Source organism: Xylocopa sonorina, chromosome 1, assembly GCF_050948175.1.
Source record: "Xylocopa sonorina isolate GNS202 chromosome 1, iyXylSono1_principal, whole genome shotgun sequence".
NCBI classification, from domain to species: Eukaryota; Metazoa; Arthropoda; class Insecta; order Hymenoptera; family Apidae; genus Xylocopa; species Xylocopa sonorina.
This window is the reverse complement of record NC_135193.1, coordinates 18,715,164-18,737,760: the sequence shown is the minus strand read 5'-3', so window position 1 is coordinate 18,737,760 and position 22,597 is coordinate 18,715,164. Positions and strand designations below refer to the sequence as shown.

The window sequence follows — 22,597 nt, the reverse complement described above, 5'->3', positions numbered from 1 at the left end:
ACATATCTACGTACCCATGTGTATCTGCAGGTTCGTTTTGGGCTGAAGACAATAATTGATTTCAATCTGTCGTTCCTAACTATAATGGCTGAATTCAAATACTAAGTGTCGTTTTTATTATGCATTCGTAAAAAAATGAATAGAGATTCCGTTTCGAAGTTTCACAGGATTGGGATACAGATGGTAACACATGAACGAATCTGAACACTTGAAATGAGTGGTTTTGCTTCTCGTTGCTCTTTTTAAGTCGTCAAATTCGTCTGTTGCTTCTTGTATCGGCTTTCGTGTACAAACATTTTACCTTTTTTGTTTGGGTACTGCGTTAAGGCTGGTAACCCTGATATGTTTCTGGAAACGTTCAGCTATCAAAGGGATCGAATTTTAACGAGCGAGATTCTGGAAGTCGACGCAACGTGTTAAACGCTTGATATAAAGACGCATTGTCGGCATCGCCGGCACTAAATCGGTGCGACGACTTGTTTTCGGGATCCCAGGCAGAGTTTGCCGGTTTGTACAAACGAGGAATGTGCCGCTCTCCGTGGTTATTGCCAAAATCGAAATGATCGTTTCCTGGAACGATCGGTTTTGACATTAAAGGTTCATCAACTTCAATTTCACTTACGTCCGTTCGAGTGGTTTACCTCTCGATGGAGACGGTGATTGCGGTGGTGTCCCCACTAATGGCGATAGGGGTTCGTACGGTGGTGGCGGAGGAGAAGACGGTGACGGTGTCGGAGAGGGTGGTTGCCTCGAAAGAGTATCTGGATCGAGTTCGAGAATCCTTAGAACTCTTTGTGGATTTGCTCGAACCCAAGATTCGAATAACTCCACGGGCCAGTCGGTTTGCGTAGAAGCATCTGTCATCCTTCTAGGGGGATCCCAACATATAGCATCCGGCGGATGAGACGAGCTTCTCGCTAAAACGCCACTCCCACGACTCGCGGGGGTTGGTAAATTCGGATTACTTTGAGGTGAACATGCCAATATTTGTAAAGCTTGAATAGCATTTCTGACCTATTTTTATGAAGTGGAAAACGTTAGAAATGACAATATATTTATTACATAAAAGTATACACACACACACACGTAAGCGCACGTTTCCCTCAAACATTTACCTCGCAACTTAACGTAGCGACGTCTTGATGTAACGTGGAGAATGTCGTATCGAGTTTTTCCACCGATCCTCGGATATGTTCCTCCACTGATTCCTGAGCGATTACCTGAGCCGTTCTTCCTCTCACTAAAACTCCCCTTGCGGGTCTTCGCGTGTCTCGATATTCCTCTCTATCGAACGACACACTACGGATACAGCCGTGTACTTTTGCCGAGTCGCTATAAGAATTTGTTAATATTTTACCTGAACTTGGCATGCCGCGGACTCGAAGACGTATGTAAAGGTGATTTGTTTGGCGGCGATAAAGGTGAAGTCTCACCCTCGTCAGGCACGTTCTCATCGTCCTCGCTAATCGACGGTAGCGTTAACGATGGCCCATTCATGTCCGACTCTTGCTGAGAGCAGATAATTAAGAATAATTTACTCCAATCTCGCTTTCCTGATTTTTACATTCCTCTCGACGTAGTGCGCATTATCGTAAATTACCTCAGCTTCGTATCCCTCTCGTATATTGTAAGTGAGATCGTGTTGTATATCATTCGCAAACTGTTGTTGATATTCAGGATAGAGTCGAAGCACTTCGACCAATCCATGCATATTTATGCACTTCAAATCGCAGTAAGTTAAAGCTTTTACGTCGCAACTCGATTTAACTACGACATCCGGTCCTCCGCCACCTGTACCACCCCCGTTACTGGTGTGCTGTAGATGAACGTTTATGTCACAGCCTACCAGATCACCTTTGCCTTTGAACGAAGTTAAACGGCCATTTTAATTTTAATCTGCTATTCTTCTGGTTTGAGAGATCGATTAAAAGTTTGAACGTTCGCGCGATATTACCTACCTAAAATCGCAACAACCATATTATTTTGCACCACTTCCATGGAACCGTTGCATATATAATAAATGTATGAAAGCGCGTCTCCTTTGTGAATAAGAAATTCACCAGGAGCGCAAAAATTGTTTCCAATACGGAGGGAAAGTAGTTTGAGGCAACCCTGGGAAGCTGCTTCGAATATTGGCAAACTTAATATTTCGCGATGCAAGTGCATTGAAACGTCTCCTCTTAGTTCCTCGGGAAATTGTTTCAGAGTCTGAAAGGATTAATACATTACGACTTCCCGTTCGTGTATAAATCGGGTATATCGCGATCGACCGGGCACTCGCGCGTTACCTCGTGTATATCGATACCGTGATTTAAGGACCACATAGTTTGGAAGTAATCTTGCATTCGCTGTTTCAGTTCTTCGGGTATCTGATGCAATACGAAAAAATCCTTGAGATCCCGCAATTTTGTTTGGTACAGCGATCTTCTAGAGTAAATTCTTTGAATAATCGCCGTCACGTTACCAAACACCACAGCATGCATCAGAGCTGTAGCATACACGATATGTACAATGTGGAAATATCATTTCCTATTGTGAATTTTCATCAAATTTATTTCATTACTAATTAATGTAATTTCACCCCTAATACACGTGTATGCAAATTCTTAGCGAGCAAACAAGCGTGCAATAACGGATAGTTGATTACCGAGTATTTAATTGATAATCCTTACGGAATAATGTGTAACGTATTGATCATCGATAGCGATTACTAACCACCAATAAGCATCGTGCAAATAGAGAAGAACTTTTCGGAGAACGTATTGGCTGACACGTTTCCAAATCCTACTGATGTTAAGCTACTGCAAGTGAAATATAACGCTGTAATGTAACTTTCCGCGTGGGTTACGTTATCCACGGAAATCTTTAACCTTTCCGCCAGTATATGAATCCATCCTGAAAAATACAGTCGATCAGAATCGGCTCGAAACTTACGATATTTACTTCTCCAGTGAAACGGTTAACGATCTATCGATACTTTTGCGCGACGAGAACTTGAAACTTACCGAGATCCCAATCGTTATCGTTTTTTAACCTTTCTTTCTCCGCAATGACGAACCAAATACAAGCCAACCAATGTGCCACCAGGATAAAAAAAAGCATTAACATCGTCAAAATTACTGCGCTGTATTGGGAGTATCTGTCCATCTTTTGTAGTAATCGCGCGAGCCTCAATAATCTTGTTAACTTCACTAAATGAATGTTACCGTGTCCCGATTCCTGTGATAAAAATATACCAATCAGTTTAAGTAATGCCGTTGAAATTTCTATTCGGAGCCTTGATTTTCTGAATGTCCGACTTGATGACAATCGAATGTAATTACGAATTCTCGCACGATGCGAACTTACGTCTAGATTGTACCATTCATCGCTGAGATACGTTGCTCGATACGCTCCCGATGTTGAAATCTATCTGCGTTCGAAATAAAATGCGACGCGAGGAATCGGTATAACGTTCAATTTAATAATATATTGACCTTCGATAAACGAACTCTATTCATGACACGTTTCTTGACACGATGCAACGTCGAGATTTCTTTCGCTCGTAAAATAAGCTATTCGCGTGGGACAAGATACGCACGACGCTTTCGAATCAACTCGAAGGCTACGTCTCGAAAATCAGATGGGAGTAGTTTAGTTAAAGTGGTTTATAATAATTAACAATAACTCACCTCTCCGCTGTAAACGTCGGAAGCGTAAAGAAAATCAAAGGGCAACGCAGCGACGAGATCGACTACGAACCAGCCCTTTAAATAGTTGACGGCGATGCTTTTGCTGTTGCTGACGACTTCCCCTTTCCTATTAACGTACGTCGTTCTGAAGTTCAGAACGATATCTGCGAAAATTCGATTTAATTGGTTTCTCTTGATCTTTATTATCGATCGTTGGAAGTTCAAGATTGACCTCTTGCGGAACACGAACGTAACCGAGTGGAAATGTTAAAATTAGAAGCGCGCGTGGTTCGCGTTCTGGACAAAAAGAGAAATTACTCCTGTAGTCGTTTATCCGCTCGAGCCTCTCAATGCTGTACACGCAGATACGCGCGGTTAAGGAACTTTTCATCTCTATGCGATGAACTGCTTTTAATCTCGTTAGTAAAACGGATTTCACTTCAAAATTCGCCCGCCATCCTCACCTACGCATCGACCAACTAAATAATGTAGTTCCGGACGAAGTTACGCGATTACGAGTACGATCTCCGAGCGGAAACAAATTTATACGGAAGGGTAAATGACAGGGTTCTCGAGCGACGAAACATCTTTTGCATCGTGGTCGGGAATTAAGGCGTTACGATTTCTTTTCTCAAAGGGAGGCGATCTCGTCTCGAACACCTCCGAGGGGCTCTTACTTGGAACCTCGTTATTTGATATTCGATATCATAAATCAATTCAGTGTCTGCAAAGTGAATGGTTACATCACTGGCGGACAGTAACTGGAGGAGGCTCTTCCAACGTCGTGATAGAAAAATGTCGATTTTCGCGGCTAATCAAACGAATCGCGAGGAAATAAGTTGAAAACGTGATACCTACCGATTATAAAGAGTGCTTCGACGACAACGTCGCTGACCATCGTAGGCCTATCGATATTAATGAAGCTCGCGTTAAAAGGGACGACGATCGCGACGTAGAACGTGGCGCACAGTATTAACCAATCCCACCAAGACTTGAAACCACCGTAATGACTTAGGATAAATTGTGACTTTTTTATTCCCGTCGTTTTATACTCTGGTAATGGTGCTGCAGTGGAATGCAGTAGATTCTAAAATAACAGGAAGACCAACACACATGCATTACTACGTACCAATGATATATGTACGTATGTATTCGGTTTGTTGGCATTTGCATAAATAAAATGGTTCTAAAGATGGGATGTGTCACTTACGTTGTTTAATTTAATTTTGTGCTTATTGTCCTGTTTGTAATGGCCTGATAATTGATAAAGGACGGCACGACTTCTTCTTCTGCCATAATTAGCTGGCGGTGCCTCTGGATCTACACCGCCGTTTGCATCTGAAATGTAATTGTACCGTCGCCGTACACGCTATCTGTCTTTGTACAATCGAGACTGTACTTCACGTGCAGTCGACTTGATCCGAAAAAATATGTGTATATGTATATATAGATATTCATATTTGATTGTTAAATATAAGCGTAAACGGTGTATCGGATAGTTTCTCTCATCGTCGATATATATTTGATCGGAAACGTGGGAAATATGTACATAGCTTTTCTAGGTAGACCTCACAAGTGATTAGCACGTGCAATGCCATGGACGCGTAAATTCTACAAGAAAAGCAAACTATTCGAAGCTGTAGGTTGGCTTTTGTTTTGTGCTCTTCGGTGTTTTGCTTCGGGAATCGAGTTGCATCGAGTTTTTACGTGCTGTATATTGCGTGATTGCGGTGTAGGAAGCACGAAACGTTGGATACGTTGAAAAAGTATGTACATTCGGAATGTTCAATCCATACCCGATGTATGGTCCAAGTTCGGATACTTTGGAATGCAATTCATCAGTCAGGTCGATCGAAATGCATTCCAGAGAAAATCGTTTCGTCAGACTGAGTTCAGCAGCGAAGCTTGGCTAGAACTCACCACTATCGTGCAACTCACACAGCTGAAGGTTCTTCGTATGGGTGATATCCTTATGCGAAGCCAGAAAGAGAACGACGTCGCCCTTTTCGTTTTTGATCGGAACAATATCGAGCAAGCAATCGAACGGACTTCCTACAATTAAATTAACACCCTCACCTTAATTCCTTCGGTTAATACCAGTCTCCTTTTGTTTTCAATTACATGATATAAGAGGGATGGAGTCGTGCAACTTTTATCTTCGAAAGATGAAGACCACAAAGCTAGTAACGAGAGCCCGTATCGAGAACGTAGCCAGTCGGTATTGTACAAATATCACAGTACTCGATCGAATCGATTATCTTGATTAAATGCACTCTGTTGCACTTGTCGTGCTGTTCGTGTACAAGTCCACATGGTATCACTCTAACTATATAATAATGTTACCTCGTAGTTTCCACGGCCACAGTATAATGTATCGTACCTAAATTTAATTCACCTAATCGCAGTACCCGTAATAACACGAGCATTAAATTTAGCGAATCAAATTTACGAGGACGCGTTCCACTATTTTTACTCTTTCTTATTATCAGAAACAATTATGGCGGCAGTAAAAGAGAGAGAGAGAGAGAGAGAAATAGAGGAATTATACGCGGAATGATATATTTGCCCCTAAAGACCAGATCGAGCTAATTAATGCCGATATTCTCATTGCGTGACCGAATTTTGTATTACTGGAAAATAGCGATTAGTCGCTAATCCTAATTTGGAATACCAAACATGCGCTACAGAGACGGATAATTACCGGATTTTTTATAAAATACAACTTCCATCTTCAGTTCCGTTTTGCTCTCGAGGCTCTTGTCGATCATTGCTCTTTCCTCTTCTTTCGTTTCCGGGCCATAGAGGAACTTGCAAGCGCAACCCTTTTGCATGATTTGCGCTCGCGTGAATCCTGTCAGCTCGCAGAAACCGTCCGAGCAATAAACGATCGGGTAGATCGTCGGAACCTGCGCATTTCCCAGCACAAAGTTGCTATCTGCCAACAAAAACGAATATATTATTGAACAAATGAGTGCATGAGTCACCGTCTATATATAAATATGCGTATCGGAACGTTCAATCTCAAAACTACATAGCTCGCGCTTGTTTTCCATCTCTCGACGGCGAGACCGCAAATTGTATCCAATTAAATCCTGTCTGGATAGCGTTTGTTTTCAATTACCATTCGTTTTACAATTTTGCGCGGGCGTCAATCAATTACGGGGACGGTACGATACCTATAAAAAGGTGGGATTGAAAGAGAGCGATGCGCAAAGGTCCCATTAAACATTTAACCCTTTGAAACTGGTCCGTTCGTTAGAGGGGTGGTATCTCCGCTTCCGATTTCTTTGAAATTCCCTCGCAGCGACTCATTAAAAGTAACGTGGCAGCGGAGATAAGTAAACAAGATTTTGATAATTATACGGATAGAATGCATAATGCAAGAAGTTGATGCACGACTGCATCAGCCGATACGGTTCATTGGTTAATAGCTTTGTCAACGTATTTGACGTCACGCATAATCTCCTTCGGGGTAACGACGGTACTACTATTTTTAATTCTACGGTCACCCCTGGAAACACTTTCATCTTTTTTCAGCCTTGTTGAGACTTTAACACCCGTTTCCTGTTCTCGGAATCGGAATCAATGACGCCGCTCATTTCCATTTATTCTATCGGATTCCGTTGATTTCTCGTAGCTTTGACTCTGCGTACCATCGGGCGGGTTATATCGAGAGATTTTTCTTAAAATAAACGCACGACAGAACCTTTTGCGGTGAACGAGCACGTCTAAACAACATCCAACAAATGCGTAACTTTTTTCGCTGTTAGCGGAACGTATCATGGTGACTGGCGATTATAAACCACCCTTAATACAGCGCGGAGGAACGGTGATTGCCGCGTGTAGGCTGATTTTATAGGGAGTTTAACTACGAAGGGTTGCAAGATAAAAATACATTTTAGGGGGAAAGTTTGAACGCCAACCGCCACTTTTAATGTGTCGCGCAGTACTTCACTTGTTTATTACGTTTGCCTCATATTGCCAATTTACTTTTTACGCTGAAGATCGTTTATACATATATTCCCAGTAGGGGAGTCTACCAAACATGTACCGTACGTAATAACGTACGATGATCGTTCGGATTTCCAATCCTGTTGCACCTAGCTACGCAAACGTGTATAAACTGGTGGTAACGAGAACGACAGCGTTTACGATCATCGCATCAGCTGCTAAAAGCAGCGTAAATGCTACAGTTTCAGACGGTTCTTGACAAAGACTAATGGAGTCGATTGTGCTACGTGTAGCACCGGCATCTGTGTCCAATGTAAACCAGTGTCCGAAAATTTTGTTATAAACACGCGGCAAATTGTTTAAGTTTGTTCAAGAATGTAGGTGTTAGAAGGTCAATGAGAAAGAGCGAGAGAGACAGTTGTCTGTAATCCTGTTTAATACGATATGTACGCGAATGTATAAATAGGTCCTTGTTGCTATCTTTATGTTTGGTTCGTCATCGTAAATAGTGAGAAAGTTGGGCAAAATTAGGCGTAGATCATGAAAAGCGTATCGAAAACAAATATAGATTTCACGATGTACTAGCTGTGCATGGGAGAAAATTTGCATAAAGAAAAACAAGCAGGCGGAGAAGCTTTGCTCGAAACCGGTGAATATAGGAAAATGATGTTTCTCTACTGCGCGAGTATTCGAACATTTGTTTGTTGATAATATTCTGTACATGCATCGTATACTGTAGACCAGAGTTTATATAGTTTATAGCTCGGAATAAGGCGAAAACGAAGAGTAATAAAATTCGGACGTATAATTGAAACGAAGAATTATTCCAGTAACATTTGAAAACTCGGAACGCCGGAGTCCGACAATTTAATTTACATAATACAATTTTGTGTACGCAAAAACGGTCAACGTTTCGTACAATATCTCCCAATTAAACTCAAAAGTAAAATGATTCATTTACTGTCATGTATGACGTTCATTGTGCCCATTTGGAAGCCTTATGGTTCAATTAATAAGTAATTATTGACAGCATACAGTTCTGATATTGTATCGTTTACGAAAATAATCAATATAGCGGTCTGTGGGAAATCTGTAGCGGTGGTCATCAATCAAGTGTACGCGACCTCGAATAATTTTCAGATATTCAGCACATTTTTCTCGAAAGCCAAGCCTTCGGCGCAACTTTATAGCTTTTGATTTTTGTCTTATTTTAAGCCATAGAATGTCCTCCAGACAAGATGTACCACAATATCCGGTTCATGGTATACATATATTCTCCAGAGATTTTTAAACGAGAATGTATATCTATATTGTGCCTGTATTTTAATTAAACTTGAGATATCAAATTTATAAAGAAATATTTTATTCAAGCGTAACTAAACCAAGTGGAACAGGAAACAGGAAACAGGATTTTCGTTTTCCGAGCATGTATAATGCTGGCCTCAAAAATGCAATTATCAACGCTTCATTAATTATGATTAAATTTTAGTGGTATGCAAGACGAAATAGTTTGTAATTAATCTGTTTTCCGCGTAAATATCTTTTTCCTTGCTTTTTGATAATACGAACATTTGGATCAACCAGCGTGAAAGTGATACGTACCATTTCAGGATAACCCGATAAAATTCATACGCATTCGAGTCTCGTGCAATTAGCGAATATTTTCAGAATTCTCTACGTCTGTTCAAAGAGGAAAAGAGAGAGAGCACGACAGGCATACGTATTTTCCAGCTGTTAATTGAAAAGCGATAACTACGTCATAAGTTCCTAACCATGTATCCAGGTGACCGCAAAATAATTAAGTGAATACGACGGTGCGTTTCCGTAGCTATCGTGGTTAATGCGGCTGAATTTCAATTCAGGTAGATGCGCTCAACAGTTGCATTTGTCAGACGATTCAGATATTTCGCCGTTCTTAATGTTCTATCCACTTGTTCCATGTACGCTTAACTTTGTTGTACTTTGGATTATTTGGAAATGAATAAAAAATCGATTCGACAGTACTACGGAGACGGATAAAGATGGTATCTGTATCGCCGTGGGATGATATACAAGGGGATTAAGGAAACGTGATACTTTGCTGAAAATTTACAAACGGGCTGAATGGTACATGTTCATGCGATAATGAAAACCATTTATGTTTAACGTTGTCATCGCGTATTAAAAGTTGGTATTATCCGCGCATGTCGACCTTGTGCTCTTTATCACGTATCGTGGACTTGGTTAAACTCTCTGTAAATAAAGGGTAGCTTACGCTTCGTCCTTTTTCTTCGGTTCCGTTCTTGATCTTCCGTTAAGTGGATTAAAATTTATCGCATGCGTTTTCGGAGGCAATTACTTCGGTTCAGGTAAAAGTTTCACGGATAAAACTGTCGCGACGATACGAGCTCTAGCAGGGCATTAATAATTGCCGCGAATAATTTGAAATTACCATAACGGTTCCGGGTACAGAGAGAAAATGCAAGAGTAACTCGTATCGACTCGTTTTCGATACAGTCGAGAGTTCTTCGCGGGTATACTTCCGCAGCAGACTCGACGGAAATTTATCGAAGTCGGTACCCCTCAAATTACTAGGGCATGTCCAATTAATTCTTATTGAAGATTCAACAAAAGAAACGATATTTACTTTTTCATCTCGTAATAGACTCCTGGTTAGAAGTCTTACCTGTCTATCATTTAATTGAGCAGCACTCAAAATAATATCAATTACATTCCAAAGTCGGGACTTTTACGCTCCACATATTGTCATGGACGTAATATTCTTGAAAGGATCGCGACAAAGGTTGACCTCCATTGCAAGACGAGTCATCGTTTCTAGCGTCGAGGGAGAATTTTCGCGTCGCACAGTTTTCCCTTTTCGGAGGTTAAGCTCTCGTTTCAGTCATAGTTGAACCTCGCCGTTCTTGTACCGCGATGTTGTTGCTTTCAATGTTCTCGAAAAAAGTGTATCCCTCACAAAGTCGGCATCGCGAGGTAGAAACGACGTTTCTTCGTATTATTTATAATCTTCGTTCTTCGATGCAATTTAAGGGGGAAGGTCGGTGGGACTCGTTACGAGCGGAACTTTATCACCCATGATTGAGGTCGGTGACGATGATAACTTGGCAATTTCCACCGAGACGAGGTCCCGGTCAACCGTTTTCTCTAATCAAATTTCTACGAATTTTCGAGTACGTGGAATAGCGTGGCAAATGGAACAGTTGAATTTCGATTCCGTATTTTAAATTGGTTCATTTCACTCTCGGCCCCTTAGAATAGGCAATTTTTCTTCGACGCACCAACTCACAAAAGTCCAATATTCTGCAAACCGATTCCTGCTACAATGCTGTAAAGAATGGGGCCACTTACGGAGTCTATCTCTTCCAATACCCAGCTTGTGCGCCAACTTTCGAAACAGCCAACCAATTATGTTTACCTTACAATTTAATAACGTTTCGTTCACCTCGTTCTTTATTCCACGCGCCGTGTAACGCGAAACTTGCAATTCTCCTTAAGGTGCCACTCGAAATAAAGGCCAATTTCTATTCACTCGTTAGTGTCTAGAACACGGTACCTTCTATTTTACCTAACAATTTTGATCTGCCTTCCCTTTAGAACGCTTTCCGTGGACTGGAATATGAAAAGATTAAGCCTGGTAGTTTCAAGTCTGCCGCCTAAGGGAACCCATACCAACTTTCCCTCTATTGAGTAACTTACTCGTTCCTTTTCAACAAATTTCTCCGCCGTTCTTCTATTTAAAACCGTTCAGAATGGATTTTCATTTATACCGTACAGTCAAATGAGTTTCATAGAGGAAGTGAGACGCTAATCGTTCTACGTCTTCGTTCCCTGCTTGGTAACAGTGTCGCAAATGTAAGAATTTGCTATCAGCGGTACATCGCGTACCATTACGATACGTCATAAACGATTTGTTCGATTCAGTAGCACGGAGGCATAAATTTCGATTGCGTTAGAGCAAAGTTTGTCACTTCGTTCGATAAGCGTATACATCTTTCCCGTGAACGATCTACGATACGTCATTACTTTTCGTCACGACGTTGATCGCTACGATAAGATAAGTGCCATCGATATCAAGCAATCGTTACGTACCGCTGTCCCGATCAATACTTGCATCTTCGATGAGTTGAACGCAATTTTTCGGTTTACCCCTTTATCGTATCTTATCGTACAATTAGTATAAATTTCTATCGCGACGAGGACACTGCGCAATTAGCATGACAGAAGACTGATTATCGATTACAATAGAGCGCTTACTCACAGTATCATTTGTCGTCTATACGCGGATGTGCACGGATCGTAGGTATTTCCGCGAGATTCGATGCAGTTCAGTTTTCAGGTACTGATCTACGCTGGAATTTATATGGTCTAACTCTCCGTTTGATAGCACGTGTGAGCCGTAACTTTGAGCACAATTCGTAGACGAGCAACACGTCTACTCGGTCCCCTGGCTTATGGAGTTTACCACGGCGCGTGGCGTTGCACGGCAATTAATTCATGGTACACACAGGAATTACATAATCCGGTAGAAATTTCAAACTCGAAAGTAATTTAATTGGAGCGATTAGTTAATTACGCCCGCAGACAATACGAAAGCCTGTTCCAAGTATTCATCGTCGTGGTGTACGTTTGCGGTGAACTATTAGTGGAAGTTTCCAACTCGCACAGAGAGTGATACGAGGCTTTGATTTTGCTGGGGCTGGACCGAGCTTGTATCGCTGTTAAATACACGTACGAACGTCGATGCGCATGGAACAGCGACGGCTCGAAACATACTAACTCGAAACGACATTTAACCGGTGGTTCGAAATTGTCAGAGATGTCGAATGGGATTTCGTTTTTGTTGCTTCCCTCCGCATTTTATTAGTCGGTATTTCCTTTCGACTTTTATAGTCACCTTTTCTACCGCGCTGTAACGCATCAGACACTGTCGGATAAACACAATCGACGCAGATTCAAATGGTAGAATATTCAATCTATCACGCGTTTCGATTTCTTGTCTGACATGTACTTGATCGCTACTACTTGAGGGAAATAGGTTTCATACTAATGGCGTGCCAGCTGCGTCGAATATTCCTTCGTTTGACGCTACGTGAAAAGAAAATTAAATGGCTTTCGGGAAGCCTTTTTTTACTTTTATTCTGGATATTGCTCCCGGAGACAGTGATAGATAAATTAGAGTATCCGGTATTCCTCGAGAGTCTGCTTTTGAGTCTCCAATTCTCTCTCGTAGTATTGCTCCCTGTTTTCCCAATTTCGCACGGCATGTGATAATTATCGATCCCCTTCTGCTAGAATGAAATTAAACAATTGGTCGGGGATAATCAAGAAGAATAAATAGGTCATTCGTTAAAACGTGCAATGGGATTTCTTAACTACTCTCGTCCCGCTCTTACTCGCCACTTAACGCCTATTGTTACCTCGTCGGTTTTGTAAAACAATTCGCGGAAAACGGAGCAGTTTTTTTCTAACAAATTGTATGAAACTTTGTACCAGACAGCGAATGTAACGCGCTTTGTTCCCTTTACCATACAGATCAAGAAACGAAAAATCCTTCTTACATTTCTAAAAGAAGGCCAGTAGTACGAATGGAAAATTTAACAATATAAATTCCGCTACGTTATTCGAAGCGTAGAACGTGGATATAATTTTAGGTAATATTCGCGAAATGATAGATGCCTAACCTCTGTCGTGCGTTAGAATCACGCGTAATCTCCATTGATATCGGGAGAAACGCGATGTGAATATATTTAAACGAACGTTAAAGGAGGACGTTCGAGAAGACACCCCCTGGTCGTTCGTTAGGGAGAAATTAATACTCGTAGATCGAGGTCGTGCAAACAACAGATATTTACGTTTCGTTTATACGTGTTTACAGATGTTCGGAATAGTTAGGGCGGATCGGGTGATATTCTTTTCGTATGGATATCAGCGTTGAATTTATCGGATACAGATTGCGGGCACGTGCATACGTCGCGCCGATGGAATAAAGTCGATTTCCACGGCGTCGATGTTAGATTAATATTCCATGCTCTGTCAGGGGTCGACGGACTTCGTGATAAAACTGTGTAAGGGTATAATACATTACTTGGAATTCATACGCCACGGCCAAGGGGGTTGTGCATATCCGTAGGGTAGGAGTGGAGGCACGATGTCGTCGTGAAGTTTGCGATACCTGAACTTGTATCAAACTTTTACCATACGCTTTTGTTCGCCTTCTAAGTTACACACTTTGGGTTTTAATCAGACGAAACTAAATATCGCCCGGTTCGAAACTCTCCATATCCCCAAGGGTATCGGTAGGTCGTGGTCGATGGGATCGTTACGCGAAATGTCAATCGGACCGGGTAATATACCGTTACTAAATCGATCGGATCGATTAGTTTTACTATTTCATTATCGCCTATGTGTATATGTATAGCGGAGCAATATTTTTCTAAAGTGGTCCTCTCGAGCCGACGAAAAAAGAGCCGCAGATAGACGCGTAAAAAACTTCGCTAAAACGAATATTCCAATTGGTCCTCCATGAGTCTTGGTCAGCAAAGACAAACGAGTGTTTGAACAGTCGTCAACCATCCTTTACCCCAGTTGGCGTTCCGCCAAACACGCTCGGAGAAAGAAAGAGAGTGCCAAAAATATCCTCGAATAGGTACTTCGGGCGTCGTTAACAAGCAATTATTTCCCTTTTCACTCGCCGAAATCAGAATGTTCACAATGGAAAGGTCGCGAACTTCGACTCACGCGTAGATATACGGCGATCGCCTCTTCGTCGGGATGTCTCGCTCGCAATCACGAAGCTGGTTAAAGAACGCGCGAAAAAATTGGCGACAAAACATTGGCACGTATCGGTGTACACGGCACGAATGCTTGTATTTCAACTTCACTTGTCCCTCTCGGTGTGCGTTTTCTGGAGGGCGATTGTGTTTGCAGGATAATTCTAGGGTCGTCGTTGTCGTGTTCTCTCGAAGCTACGAGGTATCGTGCTGTAACGACACGATTGCCTCGCAGGTGTGGCGAACAAGCAAGTACCGGGTACACTTGATCGGCACTCTAACTTACTCGAACTAATGTAAACATGGTTTTGCGTGCGATCGAGCAGATCGAGTTTAGCTCGAAGATAGGCTCCGATTATACGAATAATAAACGAAGGCAGATCGCGGGAAATATGAACGAGCTGTCGAAGCTCTCTTTCATTCGATGCGTTAAATTTGTGGACCACGAGCGGGAAATGTTCGAAATAAAATTTTCCATTACGTTTGCATATACGTTACGAATAATAAGCGACGGGTTTAATCGCCTTAAAAAGTGTAGACCAAGTGTTGCTGTGAAATTAATTCCTGCTGGTAGATGCTAATACAACATTGCGTAACTGTCGTTGAGGTATGATAAGAAAGCCGCGTTTTTTATCGTGCCTCACGCGTCTCGACGTCGAAGAGAGACGTAAGCTTATGCAAATCTGTGTAATATAAATTGTCTAGTTAAAAAGTAAATGCGACCGATTTAAATCCGCCGATTAATTGAAAATGTGACTGCCGGAGGATTAGTTAGATCGACAGGAATGCAATTTCGTCAGCGGCACGAAAGAGGGAAAAAGATGCGATTCCATTACTTTCGTAGCGGCGTAACTTTCCTGTAATTCTCTTACGGCGACGATGACGACGATTCGTAGCCCCTTTCTCGTAATTAGTTTTACTTGGTTTGTAGGCCCGAAGTTCATGGCAATATCGGTGAGCCTCTAACTCCGTATCTATCGCGGGAACCTTCTCTAAACCAAGGCTTCCAGGGTATCTTAAGCGGATAAGACGAAATGCAAAACACTTCCTAAAAGATCGGCTCGAATATGAGAGAGCGTGTGACAAGTTCAACGTTACACGGGTATTTTACGTAACGGGACTTTGAACGTTTATTTATGCTTTGATATAAATTTGATCAAGATTGAACAAAATTGAATCGCGTTGGAGTATATGGTAACAGTTTCGACTGAGGGTAGCTGCTCCTTCCTTAGACCCAGAGTTCTACCTTTCGATTATAAAAGGGATTGTTGGAGATAACCTGGTTGACGTCCCAAGAGGGAGATCGAAGATAGCCGGTGTAACGAAAAGGTGATCTCGGTTTGACCGCTCTTTCCATTATTTATATCACGAAATACCATTTAGGGGAAGCCCACTCGGCTGGTGTAATTATTCGGACGGTAATTCGCCGGGGCTTTATTACTCCTGAATCCTGAGACAATTTGGTTTCGCGGGTTGTTAACGTTGCGAACCATAATATCGGTATACGAATTAGCGAGGCAACGTCGACGGCACGGCAAGTATTCAGAAACGCTTCGATATTAATTTGCAGCTTGATCGAGCGATCGGTAAATAGCGTCACCTGCTGATGGTCCAAATTATATTAGACATTGTGTCGCCGAAGCGAAAGGACGAAGCCAAACGTACTATTTGTCTAAAGTAGCTTTAGACTTTTAATTCTTTTCTAAACAAAGGATCAATCTCGAGCAGCTTTTACGCGAGTAATCGTTCGTCGAGACTTTTATTGACAAATCGTTTCGTTCTGACTGGATGGCGCGCAAACGAGGGTCGTCTTCGAAAGTTAAGATCAGGGTTAATCGAATAGCGTGATACTACCACTCGCTTCTTTACACCCTCTCGAAAGTTTAAGTATTAGCACATCGTTTACGCTTCTACGGTATCGTCGGAACTCGATTTCTTAATCTTTCCTTAACGAAAGTGTCAAGTACATCATTTCCACCCCAATTTTCCTCCTTCCCTCATTTATTTGAACGTTTCGATTTAATTGTGTGGATTAATACTTACGGGTTCCATCGAAACGGGTAGCGATAGTATCTAAGAAAGTATTTTGTGGGGCGAGGAGGCCCTTCCTGACCGGCATTGGGGCCGCCCCGCCGCGCTGTCAAGCGCTCGAATCTGAAAAAAAAAGAATGAACGCCATTCCGTTTTAATCGAAGTTATCCAATATCCTTCCGCTAATCGCGCTCTTAATACAGACATCGATAACGCGAATGCGCTTATGCGGTTAGAAAAGTTGGGGTCGTTTGTCATTCAGATCGAACGAGCTATTTAGGTAGTTTTAAGCGTGGTTGAAGCATGAGAATGTGTGGTGAGGGAAAAATTAAGTCTCGGATAGATGGGTAAATAAAGGATTGCGTGTAGTACGGTAATCGCCGTGATAGATGATTACGGTCTAAGCGAACTAGAATGAAACTATTTTTAGCTGACGATGTGAGTTTTAATCTAACGCGTTCCAAAAGCCGAACGTCGAACCTTCACTCTGGATAGCGATTCAGCCTTTTTTTATTTTTACGCGACATTTTTCACGATTCTCGCCGTAAATTTATATCTTTTTTTTTTTATCTCAAAGGCATAGGTGAAATATTTCAAGTTTTTTGTCATACGAAGCGGTCTTGGATACTATCTAATAAGAAATTTCACGGATTCCTTGTTTTGTATAATTTTATGGTTAGACAGAGGAATGCATTTGCAGAAACAGAAGTGTTGGCGGTGAAGCGTGGAAGTCGGTGATATTCATAGCTTTTCATTATTGGACAGTTCTATTGTTACTCACGTTCTTCAATGGTATTTGTGATTCTGGAATTAATCCAACTGAGGTTAACATTTTTCTCTCGTTCGAATTATCTTTGGATACGTGTTATTATGTGGTATAATATCGTAATTATAATCGCGAATGAGCCAAAGCATTTAATTATATCATTGCGAAATCTTGTTGTAAGTTTCTCTAATTGCACCAGTAGTTAAATATGAATATCATTACCAGCTGAAAGCTATTCAGCGCGCTGTGATTAAAACTTTATCATAAAATCGAATTTCAACCATTTTTAGCAGTTAACAATTTTATAAATCGAGTCGACCAAAAAAAAAAATGCGAAAACGTAAATGTGAGGGTAAATCTCAATGGGAAGTCATTAACTTCTAAATGGTAAATATTCCGATTTATAAGCGAAAAACATTACGGGTCGAAATATTTAAATGTACAAGGCGGAACAATTAGAGTCTAATGCTTATTCCTTTTGCTCGGTTCATTACTCTTCAGCTTTGAAACGTTTTCTCCAGCTCGTCTTATTGCGAGTGTAATTAACTCGCGTGTTTTTTTTTTGTTTACAAAGGGACTCGTTGAAAGATTAGCGTGCAATTTAATTAGTTTGCTTGGTTTCGCTGAAACGTAAGGGAAGCAGAAAAGAAAATTCGTTAGTTTGTTAGTCGGAAGACGTACACTATCCCTATCACCGTATAGTGATTCCAGCAATGTAACAGGTGTGAGGAGAGGATATAGTATAGGATACATTCATTACGTGCTTATCCTCTTGTGTAAACCCCCATTTGCCAAACGACCCCTCGGTCACTTCGCGCAAACGAGTTAAGTGCGACGCTTTTAAAAAGAACTGATTCTATTACTCTCTAAAAATATCCATTTTATAGAGGTTTGCACACGGCGTTATTTCGCGTGACTGTTCGATCGCTAGATACGGTATTAGATGAAATTCGAATGAAATCACTGTCACATGTGGAACAATGAGTATTGACCAGTGGCAAGTTCGCGCGACGCGTTTTGGTAAAGACGAGACGCGTTCTCGCGTTACGCTAGCCAAAAGTAACAATCGAAAAAGACCGGAACGGCTGGCGATTCGCTCGAAAAGACGTGTGCGCGAAGCAAGCGCGATATATCGTTGTTTTACACGCGAATTCCCCGGCGTGGAGATTATCGTTGGGATCACGGGTACAGACCTTATCGAGAAAGAAGTTCCAGCTCAGTGGCAGGACATTTTAGGCATCGTACCGGGGACACTGCACCTGTTTTCGTATCCTTCGGTTCCGGTCGGTCACAATCGCGCACAGAGCACGTAAAAGGGTAGCCCCCGGTATCAGTCCGGTCACGGTGGATTCGAGGTTTTATCGCGACACTACCGTGGAAAACCGGGAGACACGCGGAACGTTCGCTGGTACTCGCGTAACTGACCGAGCCGAGGGTAGAGATATTCTCTTTATCCTGATGGCCCGGGCTCCTGGCTGACTTGCGCTCCTCGCACCAAGGCGCAACATGTGGTAAACCGTTGAAGGTATACACGCACACAACCGCCTCACCTTCTACGTGCATGCACATACGTGGGTGTACTCTGATAAGTACACTAATGCAAAACCGTGTAACCTGCATACGCACGCGCGCTGATCGTTTCCAAACGCGTGTGTATCGCCAGCCGTGAAACAGGGTCAAGACGCCAAGCGAGAATCAAATATGTTTGTACATAGTCCGCGGATCATTATTTTTTGGTAGTATCGTCGACGGTTCGCCTGTTGTTCGACAAACAAAACGGCGTGCCTTCGTTAACGACTAGTGCTAAAGCTATTCGGCTTTTTCGGTTAGCGGTAATAGGGACGTCCAATCTCCCTTTGAGACCGCGTTTTATTTGCTGATTACTCCCTGGGTTAAATGGGATTAATTTTATATTCGTCTCTGCACGATATTTATTGGACGTAACTCATTCCGGGGGTCTGATGTTTACGTCTGGACGCGAGACATGAGCTGCGAAGAAATTCGAGTGCTTCGCTCAAGAAGGAAGTATTACAATTCATCCCTGCTTCGTTTCACAACGGAAAGAGGAATGCGCGATGTAATATTATTACGTAGTACCAGCATCTCGAGTGGAAGTAAGGGCCCATAAAAGATTATTGTACGTATTAACTCGGTATCGTTTTATGGACAGGAAGATACAGAATCTTCTTCGAGTCATATTCGAGTTACTTCAACCGATACCCGTAACGCCGTTGAAAGCGTTTTATTTATTTCGCCGAGATTCCGTTTTCATCGTGATACGAGTGGTTCAGGATGTTTCGACCTTTCGTATCGAGTGGAAATGAAAAGCAATTCGCCCGTCTCGTCTGCTTACGTTCTGAAAAAAATCAAATTAAACGCGCGACACCATCGAACGTATCGTGGACGTAAAATCTGGAATTTCATGAAAGTGGTGATATCCGGGGATATTTGGTGTTCGAGACTGCTGAGCGGATGCGCAAAGTCATATTATCGCATGCATTGCTTTTATTAAAAATTTCATTGCTCCTTTAGATCTCGCGTTACCGCTACAGTATTGGAAATTTTCTGCCGATTTCCCGCTATGCAGAGTTTTCAGCTCGCTCTGGTGGATTTAACAGAATTTTCTGGTTACTCGAGCAGCCTCGTCGCAAAGAATAATCACAATTCGACATATCCGTACGTTCTGTCCGGCGTTATTTTTGTTCTCTTCGACGATTGATCTCGCTGCGCAGAATGCAAGTAGTAAGTGCTGTTATAAATGAAACGCGATCGTAGATAGGAACGGCAGAAAATTAGCATCGAGGCTATTTCGTGCATCGTTTCATCAACCTTTTTCTTCCCCCTGATTTGATATATTCCTGCCGCTACTTTGTGTATAAATATATATTGAATGAAACGTTAACCGAGGTCAGTTTCGTAGTATTGTATAATGCGGCCGCATTGGAAGGGGTCGATGACTGTATTCGCGTGTTAGTCCATCGTGAACAGAGCATGCAATCTGTAAGCGTTCCCGATATAGATTGTTGTAAAAAACGCTCTTTGTCGGCTGTTTGATTCTTCAGCAGCCGATTTCACGGAACGAAATCACGTGATGACAGTAGAAACGGTCTACGACGTGGTAGACGTAACAGAAATCTGGAGATTCGGTTTAACGAACCACGACGGCGTCTTCGTATCTTCGCGAGGGATAACTTTTCGAAACTATACGTGACTTTTGCTTCGTGGTCTTGTCAACGATAGAAGCCTTTTCATAGCCAAATTTCGATATCATCCAAAGGACTCTTCATGCTGGGATTTCTAGAATTTATGTAGTAAACTATGTATTAGGGTGGGAATGAGGAAGATTGAAACACGTGATACATTTAAGGAGACAAGACGACCACGTTGATGTCAGCTCAGTAGAAGAGACCGTGTTTAGATCTAACGTCAGCTTTTCTTCGAGTTCCATCACTTTCTAGAAAAGATTTAAACATATCGACCGACTCGGCGGGCACTTTCTCGGTCAAAGTCCATTTCGATTTTTTCTCTTATTTCTTCCCCGGCTATCTTTCCAAACGACTTCGATCTACGCTGCGAAGCTCATTTCATCATTTTCGATACATTTCTCCCTGGAAGATAAAGTAAAAAGCTCCTCATTGCTAAAAGGTTTTTGTGAGTCATACGAGCCCCGGGATATTTGCGGTTTGGCATCGCGAGTGATATCGAAATTTGAATGGGAACAGGCGTTTCTTGTTTCGGGGAGAGGAAGAAATGGAAACGTGGTAACGGAAGACGGCGAAACGTGAAGCGCGGTATCGATAGGCTGAAGAACAAAATAATCGATAAAAAAATGTCTGTGTTGCATGAAAATTGTCAGTGTCAGTGGGTTATCCGGGCACCACGGCGTACAGGCGGCGCGTGGCCACGAAGCAGGGTCCATATAATCGATACTCCACTACTTCGAGTACTCTGTAGGGAGGGATGGAGCAAAGGAGACGGATTGAGATAAAAAACAGGCAGGAAGATTCTAAGGATACCCATCACTCTTTCCCCTCTTGCTTTGTACAAGCTTCTCCTTTCCTCTCCTTCCTGAGGAATGTCGAAATAATAGAGATTGCTTGCTCGCGAAAATCATAGAAAACCAACGAGTCTGTCTATTCCCGTGTATTTCATCTGTCACGCGATACAACGATTGCATCTACTCGAAATACTAATTTTAATTTGAAAAATGCGAAAACATCGTGTCAGTCCTCCGGCTATACTTCTGGGTCGCTGAGAAATTGCTCTGAGTTTAAAGCTCTTTAAAGGCTGGAGAACTTATTACCTCTCTGTGCAAACGGCACGATCTTCGCAGACCAGAAGTTCCCATTATCGAGATAACTGCGACATAAAACATTTCTAATAATCTTCCTGGACCGATGGATCTGATAGCGTGCTATCCAGTTGATCGGATGTACCAACTTCGATCAATCGGCAATATACGCGATGTACAGAGATAATACGTCTATCGCAATCTATTAACAAGGTCTTTGGTTCCGCGTGATCAAGTTGCTGCGCTGGTATCTCTATCCCTGCATGAGAATCAGGTGTCAAGACTGCTGTTGCGGCGAATAGCCTGGTGACGTCTAACATCTGTAATTCTGCATTAGATACCAGTCGACCTGGACTGTGTGCTGTGTGTTCCCCAATGGTGCCAGGTGCGATGGCCGAATAGTATAACGACGTAAACGGCTGCCGCATTGCCGATGTCGTGCCTGCCGTAACTACGGTACGTGGGGTACGTGTACCCTCGTGCACCCACGCCGACCTCCGACTCTCTCAAGGGGTGGACGACTTATCGACCTGATGCCAGTCAGGCTTACCACCTTTGTCACATCGGTAGATGAATCGCGAAATCTGTCGCGCGGCGATTCGATTTCTCCATCTAAATCGATTCGAAACCAAACCAACCGTTCGAGACAATTTCAACGACACTCGATCCGAACTCGAGAGTTTCAAAGTGAAACGAAAGCTCGTTACGAACCGTTTCGATTATACGAAAGAGTCTGAAAAATGTCCGAAATGTCGAAAGATTTGCAATGTGTATTCTACTCTTTAGTCCGTATCCCCAAGAGAGGCGGTAGTAGCTTCGCAGTGTTTGACGAGAGGCCCTTGTCCTTCTAGGACGTCTCTTAGAGTGTTTGCGAATCAGGCCGCGACCCCGTCGCTGTCGTCGTGAAACCACCGGCGTGGTGGTGGTTGCAGAGGTTTGCGCCGTGAAAGTAGAACGTTGCATTCGTGAGGGTCGTCGCTATCTCGCTCCCGTAGCGGGGCATCAATAGAAATAATACGAGGAACTATGCAATGTAGCTCGTACATAGGTAGACGGGAGTGTAACGACCTTACACCCCCGCAGGTAGCGGGATCGATGGGCTCCAACTCTGAGCAAC

The 22,597-nt window shown here is 42.5% G+C and overlaps 1 protein-coding gene across 4 annotated transcripts; it reads right to left on the bottom strand.

Moving 5' to 3' along the window:
- Positions 1–2: 2 nt before the first annotated feature.
- Positions 3–18,599, bottom strand: Elk (Eag-like K[+] channel). Of its 4 annotated transcripts, none has more exons than XM_076899070.1 (16): positions 18,383–18,599; positions 16,436–16,546; positions 6,373–6,606; positions 5,592–5,723; positions 4,882–5,009; positions 4,530–4,758; positions 3,672–3,835; positions 3,006–3,219; positions 2,716–2,895; positions 2,289–2,488; positions 1,959–2,208; positions 1,601–1,860; positions 1,358–1,509; positions 1,116–1,299; positions 642–1,014; positions 3–570 (listed from the first exon to the last, which is right to left on the bottom strand). In XM_076899070.1, the coding sequence occupies exons 2-16, from the start codon at positions 16,509–16,511 to the stop codon at positions 359–361; spliced, it is 2,988 nt and encodes a 995-aa protein (XP_076755185.1). In that variant the 5' UTR covers positions 16,512–16,546; positions 18,383–18,599; the 3' UTR covers positions 3–358. The 4 variants fall into 4 exon arrangements, with proteins under 4 accessions (XP_076755185.1, XP_076755193.1, XP_076755202.1 ...); XM_076899078.1 differs by having other exon boundaries at positions 1,116–1,284; XM_076899087.1 differs by having other exon boundaries at positions 5,610–5,723.
- Between the last annotated feature and the right edge of the window lie 3,998 nt (positions 18,600–22,597).

Coding starts and splice junctions, on each gene's coding strand:
- Elk (XM_076899070.1), bottom strand. CDS start 16,511: ATGCCGGTCAGGAAGGGCCTCCTCGCCCCACAAAATACTTTCTTAGAT. Junction 2,489..2,715: donor TTGCACGATGCTTATTGGTG/GTTAGTAATCGC, acceptor TGTATGCTACAG/CTCTGATGCATGCTGTGGTG. Junction 1,015..1,115: donor TCGCTACGTTAAGTTGCGAG/GTAAATGTTTGA, acceptor TCATAAAAATAG/GTCAGAAATGCTATTCAAGC.